Raw genomic sequence first — 21,851 nt, 5'->3', positions numbered from 1 at the left:
ACAACTGGACTGGATGGGCTTAAGAATCATAATGATTCTGTGATTCTTATCTTATTCACTGGAGAATAACTAGGAAAAGAATTATTTTTCTAAAAAGGGAGATTGGAGGAGAAATGGAATCACAGAAGGGTTTGGGATGGAAGGGACCTTAAAGCCCATCCAGTGCCACCCCAGCCACAGCAGGGACACCTCACACCATTCCCAGGGACACTTCTAGGGATGGCACAACATAAAGAACCATAAAAAATACAATAATAAACAATATCTAATAAACAATAAAGGATATAATAAAGGAAGTGAATTGGAAGGGACAGGGAGCTCTCAGTGACTGAGGAACAAGGAGCAGTGTTAATTCCAGCAGATCTTTGGGAATACCAGCTGGAGGCTGCAGCATTTTAAAGCAAAAGGTCAGGGAGAAGGATCAGAGGCAAAGTCTCAGGGATTTTCTGCCCAGGCAGAGTTAAGCCAGGGAAGGTGATTACCATGATCAAACAGCAGCCGTGCTCGCCAGGTCTCCACTATCACATAAAGATGGGTGTCCTCACGTGCTCAAATATTAACTCACAGATTTGGGCAGAAATAAAGATCAAAGGACTGATCTAAGCACTTTTTACACATCCTGCATGTGAGCTGCAAGCAACACATCTCCTGGTTTGTTTAAGAGCACAATTGAGGTCAATATATACGCATTTCTGCACTTGAAAGATGCAAGCTGATGACAAAGAGTAAAATTGAGAAATTGTAGCTTCTTTTAATTTAATGATTTACGTATTACTGTCATTTTCCTTCATGCTGCACTAATAAAGCATAAAAATTTTAATTGGCAGTGACATCCATCCCTACAAAACTGGAAGAGAGGAGGGCAAGAGCAGGTAAAGGGCACTTTTAGAGCTCTGCATAACACATGACAGAAGAAATCAAGAATTCCAAGGGGTCATCAATGTAGTTTGAGGCATCCATGAGTCTCATATTTATGGCAAAGACTACCAGGTATTTGAATCCCCTTGTTTTACTGCTAAAACTGTAGATAACAGGAAACATCTGCCAACAGCAAGAGCTGCTACACTAAACAACAGCTTCCCAGGGGAAGAGATGGAAACCTGAGCATTTAAATCAACTCCGAGTGGTCTCCACAGAGAACACGCACATTGGGAAATGCTCAGGCATGGAGGAAAGACTAATTGGAAATTCCTCTGCTCATCATTCCATCATTTTTCAGTGAGAATAGGTCCAGCTCACCTGTTTGGCATGATTGACACAGTGCAGGTACTGGCTGGCCAAGGCAGAGCAGCTCAGGGTCTGCTGGGCATGTTCCCGGTAGCACTGGAGGATTTTATCCTGCAGCTCCCCACAGATGGGGTGGGACTCGTATCTCCTGTGGGAACAGAGAACAGCTTCAGGGTTTCCTTCTAAAAACATCTCAGGAAAGACAAAACACTTGAATTATTTTATTATTATTATTATTGTTGATATTATTATTGATTTGGTTTGGGTTGGAAGGGACAAAGCACATCCAGTTCCACCCCCTGCCCTGGGCAGGGACACCTTCCACTATCCCAGGGTGTTCCAAGCCCCATCCAACCTGGCCTGGGACACTTCCAGGGGAAAGAATTCCTCCCTGTGAGGGTGGTGATGTCCTGGCACTGATTGCTCAGGGCTGCACTGATGCCTCAGGGTTTAGCTTTTATATTTTTCACATTCTGAGCTGCTTTAGTGTGTGGGTCTGAGCTTCACATTATGGGATGGTGAGCTCTGTGCACAGAGCAGGGAGACAAAACAATTCCTGCTCCAGCTGGGCACCAAGGACAAATGATCCAAATCTCAGCCCCAGGAGCACAAACACCGTGGGCTGGAGAGAGAAAAACAAGCAGGGTGGGACTGCCTGGGCTAAAGCTGGAATGGGACAATGAACTCCAAGGTGCCAATGGAGCAGAACTGATCCCAGGGAGAGCCCCCGGGAGCGCTCGTGCATTTTGGGGCCATTTTGGTTCATTTGGGTGCAGCCCAAGGTGGATCCATGGAGGAGACCCTTTTCATAAATCCCTAATTTATTCTTTAGCTCTGCCCAGCCTCTGCTCCAGCTCAGCCTTCTCAGGGCATCATTCCCATCCCTGGAAGTGTCCAAGGCCGGGTTGGACAGAGCTTGGAGCAACCTGGGACAGTGGAAGGAGTCCCTGCCCATGGAAATGGGGTTGGAACTGGGTGATCCTCAAGGTCCCTCCCAACCCAACCCACTCTGAGATTCTGATTCTCATTTTGCTGATTGGCCAAGGCAGATTTCCTCCAGCAGGGAAATGAAACACGAAGCACAGACGCTGCTCCTGTGGGGAATTGATTGCTTGACAACCACTGAAGACGTCGTGCTAAAATAAAGAGACTTTATTTTAAGTCACCTTGATTTTACAGTATGTACCTATATAAAACATCTCTTGCTCCTTTCTTTCATTACCCTGAATCTGTGAAATCTAAACCAGAATTTAAATGCAGTCCCAGGTGCTTTCACACTTTATGATCTCCAAGTTCAAACTCCTGCAGATTCTTACGGAGGAGGATTTTCCCTTAATCCCCCCTCTGCTGAGATCAGCACGTGCTTCAAAGGCATGTCAGGCATCAAAATGTGCAACCACAAACTGCTGCACATGGAGGGAGGATGGCAAGGTCTGGACTGGAACAGGGAACACAGAAACAGCAGGGATGTTCTCTGTAGACATCTCCCAGCAGTGATGATTTAGGTCCAGCTAAACCAGAGCTCGATTAAAATGCCCAAACCCCTGGTGTGAATTGATAAATCAATACAAGAGAGCCTGAATTAACTAAAAATACCCACAGTAAACCTTGCTGTGCCTTTATTCACCAGTGATTTTAAAGTGAACTCTTATATACAGGTGAAGAGAGAAAGGAATGGGCTGCTCTAGCATCACTGCATAAATTCTGTCAATGTATATAATACCATTTCAATGGGGGAACTCCCTAACACTGATACAGAGCTTTTGAATTGTGTGTTTTTTCCCAGAGTCATGCCATCCGTGACCAAAATCCGGGTATTATTCCTTATTTGAATGTTCCAAAGGACGCTGTACATTGCCAACCCTATGGGAGCCCTGTGAGACACATCATCTCCTGCCCCTCAGTGACTTATTTTCACACTCTGACTTTTCCCCCCTCATTCAGGGGGGATTTTTGAAAACCTGCTCTCAGCTCTGTCCTTGTGAGAACAAGGCCACTTCCTTCAAGCCAACCAAGTCCATTTCTTGGATTAATCTGAAGGTGAGCACTGTCTCTGTATTGATCAGCTGTGCTTGTTCCACTCCTCTAATGCTCTGTTGGCACTTTTGGGAAAGCACTAAATGAAATTACTGCCTGGCATTAGAGGGCCATAAACCACAGGCTGCAGGATCTCCTGTTGGGAAGGGAGGTTCCAATGTGCATTATGGGAACCCCTCCAAAGGGTTTCCCATTGATTTCTGGACTCACAGGAGTCCAGATGGATGGTCAGAAACAACAGCAAGGAAACTCCTCCAAAGGGGAATGAAATATCTCCCTAATAGAGAATCTCCTGAAGCTACTACAATTACATCACTTAATACATAAATGGGATATTGGGAAGGAATTCCTGGGTGGGATGGAATTCCCAGAGAAGCTGTGGCAGCCCCTGGATCTCTGGAAGTGTCCAAGGACAGGCTGGATGGGGCTTAGAGCAGCTTGGGACAGTGGGAGGTGTCCCTGCCATGGCAGGTGTGGCACTGGATGGGCTTTAAGGTCCCTTCCAACCCAAATCATTCTGTGGGTCCATGAATAAAGGTCATTTTAGAGAAGTATTTAAGGGTCTGTGGTGTTTGACTGAGGGAAAAGATCATAAGAAAACATAAACACTGCAAACCCAGCAATTACATGGAATCTATTGGGAAAATGTGGAGGTTTTCAATGCCTGAGTAGATAAAGCAACCTGGTCTGGTCCCAGGCAGGGCCAGGAGATCCTTGGAGCAGGAGGTCCCTTCCCTGAACTATCCCATGTCCTGAGAGCGATCTGTATTTTGGGAGATGTGGCAGGAAAAGTGTCACCAGAGTGTCAAGGAGTGGTTTGGGTTGGAAGGGAGCTGTGAAACGTGGATAAAAATTTAAACCTTATAACTTCAATAAAGATTTGTAGGGAATGTGTATGCTTATTCATAGTGTTGTGGATACATGTTGGGATTTATTGCTTTTTAATGGACATGCGTAGTTTTGAGAACTTTTGATATTTTTTATTACCTTTATTAATTTCACTCTTATCTCACCTGAAAGCCCATCCAGTGCCACCCCTGCCTTGGACAGGGAAACCTTCCAGACCCCAATCCAACCAGCCAGGAATTCCTTCCCAATATCCCATCTAAATCCCCCCTCTTTCAGTTTCAATCTCTTGCCCCTTGTCCTATCACGATCTGCTCCTGCAAAATAAAAAAGATTGTGTCCTACACCATAGTCATTCATTTATTTATTTTATTAATTGCTCAGGGATTTCACAACTAAACTGAAGGAAAACCACAAACCATGGGAGTGCAGCAGGAATGCCAGGGAATGCTGACAGATCTCCAGCTCCAGTGCAACTCCAGAACCCCTTACCAGAACCAACACACCCAAAATCTCCAATTCTTTTCTCAGCACAAGTCAATATGAGCAGCAGCCACATGGCACGCGAGGAACAGCGTGGTTTTATTAAGTTTGCAATTCCTTGATCTGCTTTCCCTTCTCCAGCTGCTCCTGAAGCACCTCCCATGCCAGAATAATCTTTCAGTGCTGGAATAAACCTCTGAGGGAGCCGTGCACCCACCTTTTCCAGAGAGCTGATGCATCACAACCTCATAAAGGTAATAGGATGAAAACACAAAAGGAAACGAGAGAGAGGCAGTCTTAAAAAGAAATATTCTATGCAAAAGCATGAAAAGAAAATTTAATGAAGGGAACTTTGTACTCATCTGGGCTCTCTCAAAGAGCATAGCTTATTGTGCTCCTGGGGGCTTGGGGAGAGGAGCCCCTTCATGGCATTCAAACAAAATGTCTACTAAAGAGGAAATTTGAAATTACCACTGTGAGCTTTGCGAGTTTCGTGCTAAAACTGACACCCTCACTGAAGGAATCTGAATGGCTGATGAGTTTCCAGCTGTGCAGGTATCTGGCATAATCCCCCCCCAGATCAGGACTTCAGGCAATTGTCATAAAATATGGGGGGAAAAAACAGCAACAAAAAAGGAGAGCGTGAGATAAAAATAGTGCCATGTGATGGGCAGGAGTACCCAGGGCTTAATTTAAATCCTCATTAAAGTGCTGACACCTATCAAAGGCAGCTGATTATATTTGTGTAACCCTTGGCTACTCCTGTACTGAATTAAACAGACCAGACCGATGCTCTGTGTCCGAGCAGCACAGCACAGCCCAACCTGCAGCTCTTCAAGATCAAATCTTGCTGTGCCTCCTCCACAGAGCAGCTCAGCACATCCAAACCACAAACTGGGGGTGTTTCCCTGCATGGGGCCGTGCTGGGGAAGTCCAGGGAAGTCTTCACTTGGAAACAAAACCCTACAAATGAACGTGATCCCACTGAGCCCCAGAGCAGCAGCACAGGAGGGTGTTGGAGGGGATGTTCTGACAGGTTTTATTTAGTCCTACTGATGGAGGAGAGGAGCCACGCTGTGACCAGACTTGGCAGAATGCAAAATAAACAACAAAAAAAGGAAGGTGTTTCTTTCCTCAGTGTTCTCAGAATAAACACAAAGGTAAGGGAAAACAAATGGACACAAACAAATGGTAAAACAAAGGAAACTGAGGCAATCCACACCCTCGAGGTGGGCAGCCCATGAAGTGTGTAACAGCTGAATTGTTTTCAGGTGCTTTATGAAGAGCCAAGAGGGGTTTTGGAAGGATTTGTGGGAGTTTAATCAATTAACATTGTCTGTGTCCAGCAGAAATTCCTTCTGAGAAAGAGCAAAACGTGTTTCATGGAATCATGGTATGGTTTGGGTTGGAAGGGACCTTAAAGCCCACCCAGTGCCACCCCTGCCATGGCAGGGACACCTCCCACTGTCCCAGGCTGCTCCAGCCCTGTCCAGCCTGGAATTGGACATTCCAGGGATCCAGAGGCAGCCACAGCTTCTCTGGGAATTCCATCCCAGCCAGGAATTCCTTCCCAATATCCCACTGGAGGCAGTTTGGAAAGGGGATGAGTGAGGGGTGCAGGTGGAGTCACAAATGCTTCAGGAAGAAGTCAGAAGGGAACTGGAAATAGCAGGGAAGCAGAAATGGGACAGGCAGGGCTGGGAAAGTGAAGATGTGTGAGATTTTCCTGGAGAACGCTGATGAGGAAGCCAACAGCAGGATGAAAGGGGATGATGTGACTTTGGGGTAGGAAAATCTGCTTTCACCAGACACAGTCAGGGCAAGATTCTATTTCTTTTGGCCAAGTGGAAAAAAAAAAAAAAGTAAAATACAGGTTGGTAGCCTGAGCAGAGATGGATTTAGCTGAGCAGATGGACAGGAGAGGCCACAGTGGAGGGATTCAAGAAGAGGAACGTGAGCCCAGCTCAGGAGAACCTGAGGGAAGGGCACCTCCAAGCTGAAGTGTGGAGGACACCTCTGAAACAGCAGCAAGGCACTTGTGCTTCTCCATCACCCCCCAAAAACGTGCTGGTGAGAGGATTTTTCTTTTTTTAACACTACCTCACCCAAAAAGCCCCTCCCAGCAGCATCGCTGCCGAGCGAGTCCACAGGACGGGTTTGTAGTACAGAAAATAATTGTAAAGCAGAACCCAGGAAAAAAAAAAAAGACAAAAGGGCATATGGTAATGAAGGTCCTCATTGCTGCACCATTATTTATAGTTTTTACATTAATTTACTCTTTATATCAAACTATTTTTAAAGATTGTTTTCGCACATGCAGCAGGCGATGAGGCGAAGGCGCGTCACGGAAGGCGTGAGGCACAAACCAAATGGTTCCGTTCTTCTCCGCGTGGTTTGGGAGGGATAACACAGATCTGATTGCTGAATATCTACAAATGCTGGTCCCTAATCAAGCTGTGCCCACACAGAGCCCTCACAATCACTGCGTGGGAAGTGCTGCCAGCAAAAGATCAAGTACTGCCGAGTTGATTCTTGCTTTTATTTACACTCGGAAGCAGAGTGTGACTTCTCCAAAAAGTGTAAAAGAAAGAATTTTCCTAATGAATCTCTGCTGAAATGCTGGAAGAGAACCATGGTGGTTTCTGCTCTGCAATTGAGAATGTAAAATCTACAGAGTAATGCTAAATAAATGACTTAAAAATTGGAATACAGCTTACTCCACCTTTTGTGCTACTCATAATCAAGTCCAGTGTTAATCTTCCCTGTGTTATTTTTATATCCTTTCTCCAAAAACCCCAGCACCCCCAAAACCCCAGGCAAATGTTTGTCATCCTCTCATTTATTTCACCTCTTACCCAGCCTTGTCAAAAGCAAATAAAGATCTATTTCAAACATTCTGACCCTTGGAATTGGGAAGGGAAGGGAACTGGAAGGGCTTGAAGGTCCCTACCAACCCAAACCATTCCAGGATTGAGCAATTCCACATTTGCACATGGAAAGTTATGCCCATCCTTAAAGCCTTTCTTGGGCAAGGACTGAAGAGGAAGACAACAGGATGAAGATCAGGAAAAAATATCTTGGTTGTGAACCCTAATTTGTTGGATGAACAATCTTCAGGCCCTCGGACACCGCATGAGGACCAGATCTCTTCAGCCCAGAGAAGGACAACTGCAAGAGCTGGATCTCAATTATCAATGACTTACAGGATGAAATCATCAATGGATTACAGGATAGAAGCAGCCAGACAGGTTGCCTAGCATTGGGTTTACAATGCAAAAAAAAAAATCCAAACCTTTTCCAAAGAACAGCTAATGAAAAGCTGGGAGTCACTGTCAGGGCATACTGGGGTTATCAAAAGCACATTTAGGTATGAAAATAATAATACAGGAAGGTGTGAGGTGCCCAGCAAAAGATAAAAAGCAAGATCTGCCTCAGGAAAACCCCACACCACCACTTGTTTGAAGGCAAAATGGTTTCACTGAACACTTCCCTAATTTTTACAGTATTCCCTAAAAACCCACTCCCAGCTCAGAAGACTCTGATCTGACCTGCTGTGGTTGCCTAAATTCCAAATATCTCGAGGAGCAAGCTATCAAATAAAGACAGGATTCCCATCCACTCTGACAGACAAAATGAGTTTGACTATTTTATTTAAACTGCTATGAACCGATTTGCATGATCTCAAACCACTATTTGTTTATAAAATTCCCCTCCCCTCAAAAAACCCTCTTGAAATCCAAAGCACACCACCATTAATGCACAAATGTACCTCTCCCACAGCTGGTTCCTGCAGCTGCAAAGGGAGCAGCATGTTGGAATTACCCAAATTTAGGATGCACTTTTCTTTTTAGCTTAAGGGACAGTTTTTAGTGAATAGCAGGATACTAAAATAAACAATCACATGGATGGCAATGATACAAATTCCTTCTAACAGGGGCATGGATGCTGCTACAAAGTAGGAAAGAGAATTTAGCAACTGCAGGCTTTAATTAGAAGGAACTCAAGGAGGAGCAGTTTTAACTCTGTGGAATATTTTGTAGTACCTAAATGTTATATATAGAAATATCCAGAGAAATACTTCTTGGCTTTTCACAGATCAAACCCAGCTCCTAATTATGAGAAATTCAGAGCCAAAGAATGATCCCAGATGTAGCCAAGCCTGTCCCACCACTGCTGAGGACAAATTCCAAACCCTTCCCAGCTCCAGAGTCCCATCAGCTCAGTGTGGATGGAGCCAACCCCTCCAATTCCATGATCAGCAAACCAACATTTGCATCCAAACCTCATCATGTAAACCCAGATCACAGACTAATTTTAGAGCTTGCATGTGGTATCACTTGAGCTCAGCCTTACTCACCCAAAAAAGAATTATTTAATGAAGACTGGCAAGATTCCACTTGGCTGTTCAGGAGAACACAAGTCAAGGATCATCACTGCAAACAACACCATGTGCTAGAATTCCTTACTATTTACTCCTAAAAAGGAATTTGGAGGGGGTTTCTGAAGGTTTAGGGAAGTAGAGGAATCAAAGGCAGATCCAGGCTCTGGGAGACTGATGTTTTTCTGATATTTCTCATGGAAGTGGCTGGTGCTAGTTGCAGGACTACTTGGATATATCAACTACTATTACATGATAGATTAAAACTCAATATTTCTAATTTTTAAAGGAAAAAATAATTCTGCCACAGTTTGAAACCTGCTTCTATATGAAGGTGGCAAAAAAGACAGTTTCATCCACTTAAATGATCCATGTTTATCCCCATCCCTACATTAAATTTCCCACAACTAGACATCACTGTGTGTGTAAAGCACACAGACACATACACAAAAAAATACAGACAGATCCAAATGAGCAGCATAAACCAAATCCAGGACAGCAAAGCACATTGTGGATTTATTACTGCCACTTATTTCCTGAGAGCTACAACTCACTGCAGGCTTTGTAAAGACTCAAGATCACACCATCATCCTCAAACCCTGGTGATAAAATCTTCACTGAGCCTCACACTAAAAAAAAAAAAAAAAAACAACCACTTTTGCCTTTCTAAAGGTGCTAAATAATATGTTCTAACAAGCAGGCACTTCTCTCTAGCAGAGGTCAACTACAGCACTCAACACACAGCACCACAAGACACTAACTCCTGGCACATTATTATCCAAATATTACTCTCCAGAGCAACATATATTTAACTATTCTCTTCAGCTATAAAAGGCCCCAAACCCCTGTTAACTGACCACAGAAATAAAAGATATTATGGGCAGAAGCAGCATCCAGAAAAAGCAATCACCAGTTAAAACATTTCAAGCCTCGGCGCTCGCGTGGGTGACGATTACTCGAGGGAACTGAAGGTTGTAATCTTAGGAGAAAACAGAATAAATGACAATTTTTCATTTGGGCATGAAGTTATTTCAGAAAACAGGCTTGGATTCACTCTGCTAAGTCACAAAGGCCACGTGTGATTCTGCAAATCTTGGACTGGGATGAGGCCGAGCCATTCTTCATGAAATAAAATCCGCTGGGCTGCAGCAACAATCAAATGCCATCAACTCCAACAAAGAGCAATAATCCCACTGAGAAGGTGCTGATAAATTTACTCTAATTCATCTTAGCCTTAAGATATCTGGATGTTTTTTTTCTCTTTTTTTTAAATACTTTTGTTGTGGTGTTTTTCTACACAATGATGTTATTGAGGTATTGTAGATGTTTTGGAGTTTTACTTTTTTTTTTTAGTATGATTTGGATTAGTTTATGGTAGATGGTAGGATTGTGCTTTTACTTCTGGGGTAGTTGGTTTTAGGTGTACTATATGTTCTTTTAGGGGAAAGTAAACTGTATTTTATTGTTAATGGAGAATAATGTGTTGGTAATGTAAATAGGGGTATATTATTTTGTTGTTCTGTGTTCTAGTTTGTATTGGAGTTTTAACATGTTTGCTATAGTAGCATTTAATGGTGGAGTTATTTTACTTAAGGTATGATAGTTCATAGTTAATAATTTTTAAATAATAATAACTTTTATAAAAATTTATTTTTAATAATAAAAATAGTACTGTTTGATATAGTACTGTTTGGTATAGTACTGTTTAATGGTGCAGTTATTTTATATAAGGTACGATACTTCACAGTTAATTTTTACTTTTAATAATAAATATATTTTAATAATAAAAACAAAAAAATAAAAGTAATTTGAAATAATAAATTAATAATAAATGTTCAGTGTGTTACAGAAACATGAAAACAGAATGCCCTCAACATTCTTTGTGGCACCCGAGGAAGGAAAATGTTCCTCTCACCAGGACCAGGTCAGGAACTGGAGCTGGAGGGGTGAGCTGTAAATGACAACACTCACTTTTTTTTTCCATTATTCTCATTATTTAAATTATTTTTCAAGTAATTTTTCACTGCCTGTTGTTGAGTGTTTCTCTCAGGCTGTTGTAAGACACGACAACAAAGATGCTCCCAGGGCTGGAGACCCTGGCAGAGCTGGGAATGTTCCCCTGGAGAGGAGAAGGATCCAGGGAGAGTTTCCAGCACATTCCAGGGCCTGAAGGGGCTCCAGGAGAGCTGAAATTTGGAAAAAGCCTGGACAGACAGGACACAGGGAATGGCTCCCACTGCCAGAGGGCAGCCATGGATGGGATCTTGGGAATGAGGAATTCCTGGCTGGGCTGGGATTGCCAGAGCAGCTGGGGCTGCCCCTGGATCCCTGGAATGTCCAAGGAAAGGCTGGACACTGGGGCTGGAGCAGCCTGGGACAGTGGGAGGTGTCCCTGCCATGGCACTGGATGGTCTGGAATGTCTCTTCCAACCCAAACCATTCCCTGGATCTCTGAGGGCACCAGCAGAACAGTCAGACAGAGAGTCCTGATGGAAACCTCAGTGCCAGCTCACAAAAATCTTTCCAAGGTCTCTCTTCACCCCCTCCACATACTGGCAGCATTAATTAAGACACTGGCTTATTTAACAGAACTTCACTCTGCTCTAAGAAAGTCATTCTTGTGTTTTATAACCCCAGCACAAATTATTTTCAAGCTCCTGTTTCTTTTTACAAGGCCTTGAGGTAGTTTGGTAAAGAGATGCTTTTAAGTTAAAGCAGCTCAAGTTGGACAAACTTTAGATTAACCACTCACATTTTTCCCAGTTAGGTCGTGCCCCTTGATTTCAATTGGTTCTCACTCAAGTTTTCTGCTAATTGCTGCTGAGTGAAGAATTCCTCTTGCTGCTGCTGAGGCTCATCTTGTTACAAAGGATGGTGCCAGGTGGAGAGAAGGAAAATAGTTCTGAAACCTGGTGATCTTTGCCATCATGCTGGGATTTTTGGGTTTGTTTTCAAGGGGCTTAAATGCAACAGTCTCACAGAGCAGTCGTAATTTAGGGGAAAATGAATCAGTGATGGGAATTGTAAGAGAAACAGCATTTTTTACCACAGACCTTTCCTCCTCCTCCTCCTCCTCCTCTTGGCATCATTTGTGCAAGCAGGTATAATTTCAGTGACCTCTTTCATTCCATACAAACACAAAAGGCCTCTTTGGGGCTGCTGCCTCTAGAAACCAGCAGGATTTTCTCACCTTCATCCCACTCCGTGGGAAAGGTGAGTCCACTTAAAAGCTGAGGAGGGAATAAGTGCAAAACCCCCCGCAAAAGGTACAGGGAGTTCATAGAGACAATAATGAACATAATTACAGTTAGTTATTGTTTGCTCTACTCACAACCCTACTTTATAATGCTCCTGCCAGCAGAGCTGCTTTATGGGATGTCTTTTTCATGCAGCAACCTTTTCATAAATCAAAGCCTCACAGCAATACCAGGCAGTTTCTCCTGCAGCCAGTTTGAAAATAAAAGTTAACACCGAGCCCTGGCTGTTATCAATCTTCATAAACGTGTCCATGATACAGCAAATCTGTTCCATATTACCCCAGCTCTGCTCCTAAATGCATGCACAGGAGCAAACCCAGGGGCTTAATGGAGCTCCTAAATGACTTAAAGTGGGAGCCACGCTAAGTGGCAAGGGAAGTTTGAAAGGAAAAACTGCTTTTCTCATTTCTTTCCATGCAGGATGAAATTATTCCCCTTCTAGCTTGAAAAATGTGTATTGTGCTCCAAGGGGAATTTTCACCCACAGCATAGAGACCCCCAGGAAAACGTGGGTCGTGTTCAAGGAGCTGCAGTTGGAAGAGGAAATTATCAGGATTTCAGTCATTCCTTTTAGCACAGATCTGTGGGATTGAGGGGTTTTATAATCAAGCACTGAACTGAAAATCTGACAGAATTAATAAACTTATTGCAGTGGCACCCACACCCCCTGAAGGAGGAGAAGGGGGACCTGATCTGTATTAATTTGTATTTTCCAGGGTCTAAAGGAGCTCCAGGAGAGCTGCAGAGGGACTGGGGACAAGGCCTGGAGGGACAGGACACAGGGAATGGCTCCCACTGCCAGAGGGCAGCCATGGATGGGAGATTGGGAATGAGGAATTCCTGGCTGGGCTGGGATTGCCAGAGCAGCTGGGGCTGCCCCTGGATCCCTGGAATGTCCAAGGAAATGCTGGACACTGGGGCTGGAGCAGCCTGGGACAGTGGGAGGTGTCCCTGCCATGGCAGGGGTGGCACTGGAGGGGATTTAAGGTTCCTTCCCACCCAAACAATTCTGTGATTCTATGATTTAACCACTTTAAAGAAACCTAAATAATAATTTTACAAATCTTATTTTCAGAGTCTGACAGCCCTTTGCAAGCACCCCCAAGTTTGAGATTATTTTCCCAAATATTTACTGCCTGCTTTGCCTTTAAACTGTGATTTCCCTCAGGTGCAGTCCAAGCAGAATGGCTGTGGTGTATTTTTTCTCCCTGATTTTTCAACACTACTGGAAAGGAGATTAAATAAAAAAGAGGGGAACCACATGCCAAATGGTAACAGAGATAACTTGTAATTCATTCTTCACCCTGTACCCAGGAACAGGTGAATTCTCCTCAAAAAAAATCCCACCAGCAGCTCTGGGAAACATTCTCCCCTCCCCAAAGGGAGGTCTGTGCTGGAGGCTCCCAAGTGAGATTTGTAGGATTTGATCCTACAGATGGCTTGGCCTCATTAAAAACATCCTTAGAAAAGGTATTTGTAAATCTCAGCCACAAAAGATTAGGAAATACAGAACAAATTAATAATAAAAAGGAGCTGCTGTGGGGTTTAACCTCCCAGCTTTAATGCTGTAATTGGGAAATCTGCGAGTGTTGTTCAGAGGAAATCCCAACAAAGGATAAGGCATTAAAACAAGAGGCTTTATTCCTTGTTGGGAATAAACCTGGGGAGGGAGGAGGCAGCCAGATGTGCCCTGGAATGCCAAACACACCAGGAGGAGCTGCTCATTCCTCAGGAGCAGCTCCCAACCCACAGCCAGAGCTGCATGTCCCCAGTGAGGGCATCCAGGAATTCTCCCAGCACAAATATTTATAAACAAATAAACGATTTTTACATTCCCAAAGGAGAATCAGAACCAATCCCACTGGGGGCCACCGAGGTGTGAGGGCAGAGTTTCACTTGCTTCTTTCACAGGGAAGTCTTTCAAATGACTTTGTGTTTCTCTGCAAGCAGAAAATGCTCAAAAATGGAGATGCAGAAAATGCTCAAAAATGGAGAAAAGCAGCAGTGGCTGAACACATTTCTCTTTCCAACCCATCCACCCTGAACAGGAAAAGGACTTTCTGAATATGGAAAGGACCTGCAGATCATAAAAGCACAGAGTGTTTCAGCTGGGAAAACACCTTAAAGATCATCAAGTGTATCCAGTTCCAACTCCCCTCCCACAGGCAAATTTTCCTAGAGAGTTATCCCACAATATCCTACACTTGTTATCCCACTCCATCCTACTCAGTTATCCCTCTCTATCCTACACAGTTATCCCCCCACAACAATATCCTACAAGAATTACCCTGTTCTACCTATCCCCCCTCCCAGAAAATCTTTTATTTTATGTATTAATTCATGTATTAAAAAAAAAAATCCTACTCCTGACTCGGTGCTTTACAAACATTAATTTTAAGATTGTTTTCTCCATTGCAGAGAGTAAAGGATCTCACTGTGGGAAAAGCTGGGGATAGCCTGAGGGGAGATTTAATGAATGTATCCATGATTTCTAGAAGGGGGAAATAAAAAAGAGATTATGCCAAAGATGGAAAGAACTGACTTGCCCTCTTTATTAATGTGCTATCTGAATTTTGAATAATGGATTTTAAAAGTTAATGTAACTCTCAAAAAAACCACTGTCAGAGCTTCAATTCTGCTTCCTGACCAAACAAGAAGGTTTAAATTTCACATCAGAGCTCAGAGATTTCAATGAAAACAGATTCTCTGTGAAAGACAAACACAGATATTCCACCAGGCTCCCAGTTTGTTCTGAAGGGATCTGCATCCAGCTCCAAATGCACAATTCATGTTTTATCCAGCCCTGAGGAGAACCCTGCTCCTAATGGACTGCACTGATCAAAGAAACAAAGTTAAATACTTGAGTGGCTGCAGGGAAATCCAAAGTTGTCATGGCTGAAGTGACAGTCACAGGTAAACACACTGCAAAGTGGCTTCAGGGAATTCTGAGGTTCCACAGGATCACTGGAGAACAGCCAGAGGATTATTTTATTTGTTTATAGGTGCAGAGCAACTGAGACAAAGGAGCTGCTGCCCACCAAAGTCCCCACTTTAAACTGGAAACAGTATATTTGTGTAAATAGATAATATATATAGTTTTTTAGGTAAGAACTAACACTACTTTCGTACTGCTTTCACAGATTAGAATCAAGTTTAGACTGGCTCAGAAAGAATGTTTTAGAATCTTGTTTTTAGCTGATTGGATGTTTTATGAATAAAAAAAAGCCCCACAGTGGGATGCTAAGATCATCAACAACAAAAACAACAATGACCACCACAGCATCAACTCATCAACAACCACACGGAGAAGGAGAAGGAGAAGAAGGAGGAGGAGGAGAAGGAGAAGGAGAAGGAGAAGGAGAAGGAGAAGGAGAAGGAGAAGGAGAAGGAGGAGGAGAAGGAGAAGGAGAAGGAGAAGGAGAAGGAGAAGGAGAAGGAGAAGAAGGAGGAGGAGGAGAAGGAGAAGGAGAAGGAGAAGGAGAAGGAGAAGGAGAAGGAGAAGGAGAAGGAGAAGGAGAAGGAGAAGGAGAAGGAGAAGGAGAAGGAGAAGGAGAAGGAGAAGGAGAAGGAGAAGGAGAAGGAGAAGGAGAAGGAGAAGGAGAAGGAGAAGGAGAAGGAGAAGGAGAAGGAGAAGGAGAAGGAGAAGGAGAAGGAGAAGGAGAAGGAAGGAGAAAGCAGCTGCTCCAGCCTGGGACTTGATGCCAGAAACCTTTAGAATGGACTGGTGGGAAGGATGGAAGTTAGACAAGAAAGTTTCACAGATTGGTGTGCTTGGCAGAAAGGTCTCTGAATGTAGAATTTGAAAATGAAATAGAGATGGAAGCAAGTTTTGATATAGAAGAATAATAGGTGTGTAAATTGAGGATTGCTGAGCCAGTCTTGCTGGACAACTAAGAAGGCAAAGGTTAGGTCGAGTTGGAAAGAGGTTTTATGACTTAGAGGATAAGTCTAATAAGCACAGGATAAGCTGACCACAAACAAAAAGATGTTTTTACCAAGCAGAAAGATACCACAGGCAAGCAAGACATGTCCATGTGGCAAATTAGAAAAAAGTTTAATTATCTGGCTGTTTAATTTTCACTTGCTTCAGAAAATCAAAGTTAGCAGTTGTGTCATCTCGGTTTTGCTGACTCTTCCTGGTTCCATCTGTGCAATTTGGAAATATCTGGTGGTTCTTGGGTGCAGGTTTGTTAGCACCAAGCAGATATTTGCCATTTCCACTGTGGCTTGTTCATTCTTTGAAGGGTGCACTCTAAGATTACAAAGAAGAATTTTCCACTGCAAGAAAACTGAAAAAGAACTTTCAGCTTAACCTGTAACTCATGTGACTGGACAGCATTGACCACACAATGGTGATGACAGCAGTTGGGACAGGCTGTAGGTAACAGTAAAGGGATAGATTGGTTGATAAAGAAGAACACATCATGCAAAGTAAGCAGAACTAAGAGGTTTTCAGGCTTGCCTGCAGCTGGAGCTGACAGCTGTAGGAGTGGCTCTGTCACCCTGGGCTGCTGTAACATCCTGGATTCAATAAACTGCATGTTGAAGAGCCACCTGAAGTCCCACATCTCTCCTCTCAGGCTCTTACTCTGGACTTTAACACCCTGAACTCTCTGCCTTCGAGATGTATTCATGCAATAAACAACTTTATAGCAACCCACGACTGCTCGTGTCTCTTTGAAGACTCCAGACCCAGCAACACCTCAACACTCTCTAAAGGGTGTCAGGAGGAACTTGGGACCATCATCTCCAGGCAGAATGTGACAAAAAAATCAAGGATACCACCAGCAACAGCATCATCAGGGCAAACAACTCTGCAGTGATTCTCTCCTGACCAAGCACCACCTATATTTGCTGTATTTGTAAGAGAAAACATTAATTCAGGAGGTTTCTGTGCACAAAGCCTGCAGGATTTTTTTTTGTTAGATTTTATTTTCTGTTATTGACAAAACAGCATGTGGTATTTCATAAAGAATTTGTAATTTGTAGTTTTAACTTCAGGTTTTAAAAGCAGCTACTTTTAATTCAGGGACAGGCTGGAGCAATTTGGTCAAGGGAAGGTGTCCCTGCCCATGGCAGGGGGTGGAATGGGATGAGCTTTAAGGTCCCTTCAACCCAAACCATTTTGGGAATCAATGATGTTATTTAAGGTACAAACTGGAAGTCTGGGTCTGTAAAAGGAGAAATAAAGCACAAATTCTTTGCCTGGCTCTCTGCAGCACAGATTTCTATGTTACAGAGGTATGAGAGCGTGATGATGACTGAAGATATTTGCATTAAGAAACTATCAATATTTCTAATTTACAGGCAGAGCAAGAACCCTTCAAAAGTCACCATATGTGCCCCAACATCAGAAGGGTAACGAGGACAGGGAAATAAAGCCACACTGCCCTGGACTCAGTCCAAAGTCATCAATAAAAAGCTGATTTTCTCTCTACCCTGCTTTTTTTCCCCTCAGTGTCCAGAGAATTGGCACCACTGCTTTGTGAGACAATTATATCTGAATATCCAAGTGTTGCTGTTATTAATTTACTGTGGTTTCATTATGCTCCTCCTCAGCTTCACAGCTCACAACAAAATCAGTCAGAGCACACAGGAAATAATGTGAATATTTCAAATATTCACAGCAGAGCATCAAACAGAACTTCATGGGGGAGGTGTCCATGGCAGGGGGTGGAACTGGATGATCCCTAAAGTCCTTCCCAGCCTAAACCACCCTGTGATTTTCTGATGGCAACAGTGCCTTAAATTTTATTTTCAGTAAACATTAACGACCCAGGCTTTGTGATAGAGAAATCCTAATTAAAGGGAGATATGAAATTGATGATTTGTCATTTATTCCCATTCATTCTATGGGAATTGATGGAAAGAGTCATGTCCAAAATATTCATAAGAAAGGAATAAAGCCCCCCAAAATCTGTGACTGAGAATAAACACCCAACACTTCCAGCTGCATCCTCTAGATTACAACTGTCACTGTCCAAGCAAACTTTGGGGAATTAATTCCATTATTGGGGAAAACCTCACCCCAAACTGATCAGTCAATCCCCCAGGAGGACCTGGGGTTTTCATCAGTCTGGAAATTAAGTTTTTCCCAAAAAAACCCCAGCAGCAAGAAGCAATTCCACGCTGTCCTGAGAACAGGAGAGGAATGGCAGAATCGTTAGGAAAAAGCACAGATGCACAGCTATGAATTCTAAATACACCACCAGAAATCAAAACCCACCGAAGATAAAAACATTTATTTTAGGCTGCCTTTGCCCTCTCTGCTTCTTAAATGAATAATGAAGATGTCACTTGGCTCGAGACACCACGGGGGAATAAAATGTCACCGCTGCAGCTGCCGAATTTCCCGCTCCCAGCCCTCCAAATTAAGGGAAAAAACCCACAAAACAAAGGGAGAATTTGATTAGGTAAAGTTCAACTCCTTGCCCAAAGCCCTGCTCTTCCTGTAATGTTGCATTCTTCTTTTCTTGTGTAAACTCCTCATTATAACAGAGCCATCTTCATAATGGAATAATTGGGGTTATAATGTAACTGTGGGAAGATAATTCCAGCTTTAGGAGGGGCAGCATGGCCCTGTAATGTTCTTTTAATGTGATTTGGGGACTGCAGGAACTGCCTGAACCTGCTCATTTAGGATTTGATCAATGGGAATTAGGCTGGTAAAGAGATGATGCATTTGATAATTCCCAATTTGATCAATGTGCATCAGGGCCTTCATGGAGATAAAACATTCCTCATGGATATTCGGAATATCAGTTTAATGCAGGCAGCAATAGGAACTGCAGACACAAGACTTGCCAGGTCTCTGATCCAAACCCATGTGGGATACTTGTATTTTTCCCCTTTTAATGGAGTTTAATTATCCCTAAAGACTGATGAAGCTACAGTTGATGTAATTTCAGGGATTAAATGGAGGAAGGAAAATCCAGGAAATATTTAATATATAACAGCACCGTCCACCTCTTGCTCTGGGAAGTGATGCAGCTTAAAAAGTGGAAGAAATTCAAGTTGTAGCACTTAAACTGGGTACCTAATTCTAGACATGCCTAAAATAAAGTCAGACTATTTGCTAGTAACACCACAATTAGATCCATTAATCTTGCACTTGGAGCCTGCAATCACAGGCAGCACATGGCTTTATGCATTAACAAAATTTAGCAGCTCAACCTTATTTAATTCTTCTTTTACAGCCAATTAAACAACTCTTTAAACACCACTGGAGCCTCTGTCCTCTCAATCCTCACGTGCAATTAAACTGCACATGAGAAGTGCCAAAAGAGCATCTCCAGGTCTCACTAAATCATTCCTCATTTATCCATCAAGTTCCATAAAAGAGGCAGTGATAAAATAACACCTCCTGCATTGAAACCTTCAATAAAAAGGCACGGTGTTTAAAAGGATTTTATGTAAGGAAAAACCTTTAAATTGTAAAGTAATATTGCTATTTCAGGCCCTTCATCAAATCTGCCACAATTTATGTGCATATTTCAGGCACCTTTTTCTCTCCTGATTTTTTCCTGTTGTTTTCTTGGAAGGCAATGGATCAATACTGGATCCACTGATGTAAAAATTCCCAATAATTTTTAGGAAGTTTGGTCTCAAGTGCAAAAGCAGCACAGTGATTGCAGTACTGCTATTACAGAGCAGTCAAATGGATGGCTTCAATTTATACCTTTAGTTTCCAGAAAATTAAGAGAAATCCAATCCCACCAAGTGATAGGAATGTGATTCCAGGACCAAATCCTCCTCAGTAAATTTTCCTTTGTTTCTGCACCCTACAAAATGGTTTTCTTAAATTTCTTTGATGCTCATGACTGACCCCTGCTCTATCAATCAGCTCCATTTGTGCACAAACAGGAACCCAAAGTATTTGATTTATTTAGGAAATCCTTTATGTATCAGGAGGAAAAACCCAATCCCAAACTCACCTCTGCCCGCTAAACCCACCCAGAGCCCTTCAGCAAAACTTCAAATCCCAACAAAAGCTTCTTTTGGAATAATGCATGTGAAATGAGACAAAAATTTGATTTAAAAAGCTGAAAATATCCCCCTGTAACAGAGGAAGAAGACACCCAGGTGGGAATTTCATCCCAACCTTTCTGCATTTCCAGACATGATGGAAAACCCTCCAAATTACATTTAAATCAGACCTTGATCAATGGTCATCTTGTTTAAGGGACAGATTAATTTAGTGCTCAATATACTCTGACCATTAAACACTACAGAATTTTTATATATACACCCAAGAATACTCAACAATTCCTGCTGTTAAGAGATAAATGAGTTTTTCTTATACTTTAAAATTTTATTTATACCATTATCAGCAGCTCAGAAAGGATTTTTCTCTTCCTGCTCGTCAAAAACCAAACCAAAACACAAACCAGAAGGAAATCCCTCCACAAATCTACAAAAATCGTGGCAGAATAATTCATTTTCTGCAGCATTTTTTGGTTAGAGGAGAGAATTGAGGTTGTAAAAAGTTCTGTGTCCTCACTAAAATGATAAATGGACCCTCGAGCCTGAGGAATGAAGCAGCCCAAAGGGAAGGTCCAAGGCTAAGGGTCACTGTCACTTTGATCCATCAATTACCACATCTGCACATCACTTTCTTCAGGACTAATAAAAATTATTTAATCTGACCTTCACTGTTGAGGGCAGAGTGAAATTCCTCATTTAAATCCTTCCCATGGTGCGATTGTGATGCAAAGTTGGAATCTCATTTTTGGTGCTCCATCAGATATATTTTTAGAATATTTCAATGCTTTTTATCAGCAAGAAATTGAAAAATGTATGCAAAGTGTGCATCCCATTTCTCTGCAGCTTATGGTTCCTATACATTGGCCTCCAAATTCTCCCAAATTCCCTCCTTTCAACAACCAGAGGGACTGAGAGGATCTGTGAGGGAGGAAAGGGGAATGATTGTGCATTTTAAAGTGGTAAGAACTCATCCACCTGCCAGGAAAAAACAGGAGGGACTCACTTGAACCGAGCTGAGACTTCATCAGCAGCTTTTTGGTATTGCTCAGTGGTGACTTTGTAGAACTGGGCACTCTGGAAAAAAAAAAAAAAACAAACAACAGAATAAATACAGATTTCAGTTAGTATCATTACATGCATGCTAATATCTAGTCAATAAAGCTGATTTTGGATTTAAGTTGTTTCAAAAAACTGTCAAAACCTAACCATAAAATGACAGAGTTCCAGAAAACGCTTTTTTTGGGGTGTTTTTTTAAAAATAAGTGTGTCTTGATTATGCAAAAGCAATGGCTCTTGGGGAAGAAACTCTAAAGGGACACGAGGCAAGAATCCCATATTAAGCACAAGGTGCTCCTGGAGTCTTTGCATCTTCTTCATTAGAAATTAAAATCCAAATCCTGATTCTGGACTTCTCTGCAGTGCCCTGTTTGTGTTCCTCACACCCATCTCCCCCCCTGCCTCACAAGCTTCAAAATCCCACAATAAATTAACGATGCTTTGACTTTCCCTTTTGCTCTTTGCCTTGAAAACGCCTCTCTGAGGATTTACTGGAATATTCCAAACTCCCAGGTTGCTCCAATCAGTTGCTAATTTCAATTTTTAAAGCCAAGCAGCTTCTGAACAGATTTTGATCTCCCCTA

At 42.6% G+C, this 21,851-nt stretch overlaps 1 protein-coding gene across 5 annotated transcripts in view; it reads right to left on the bottom strand.

Annotated features, from left to right (window-relative positions):
* Nucleotides 1-21,851, bottom strand: part of CHCHD3 (coiled-coil-helix-coiled-coil-helix domain containing 3) — a 129,577-nt gene that overhangs the window by 4,654 nt on the left and 103,072 nt on the right. For all 5 annotated transcript variants that reach the window (XM_072917245.1, XM_072917254.1, XM_030289960.4 and 2 more), the window contains 2 exon segments: nt 21,215-21,285; nt 1,240-1,375 (listed from right to left, as the gene is read on the bottom strand). In XM_072917245.1, the coding sequence (XP_072773346.1) occupies nt 1,240-1,375; nt 21,215-21,285 (207 nt within the window).

The sequence above is a fragment of the Taeniopygia guttata genome, chromosome 1A, assembly GCF_048771995.1.
Source record: "Taeniopygia guttata chromosome 1A, bTaeGut7.mat, whole genome shotgun sequence".
Classification (NCBI taxonomy): Eukaryota; Metazoa; Chordata; class Aves; order Passeriformes; family Estrildidae; genus Taeniopygia; species Taeniopygia guttata.
This window is presented reverse-complemented; position numbering and strand designations above follow the sequence as displayed.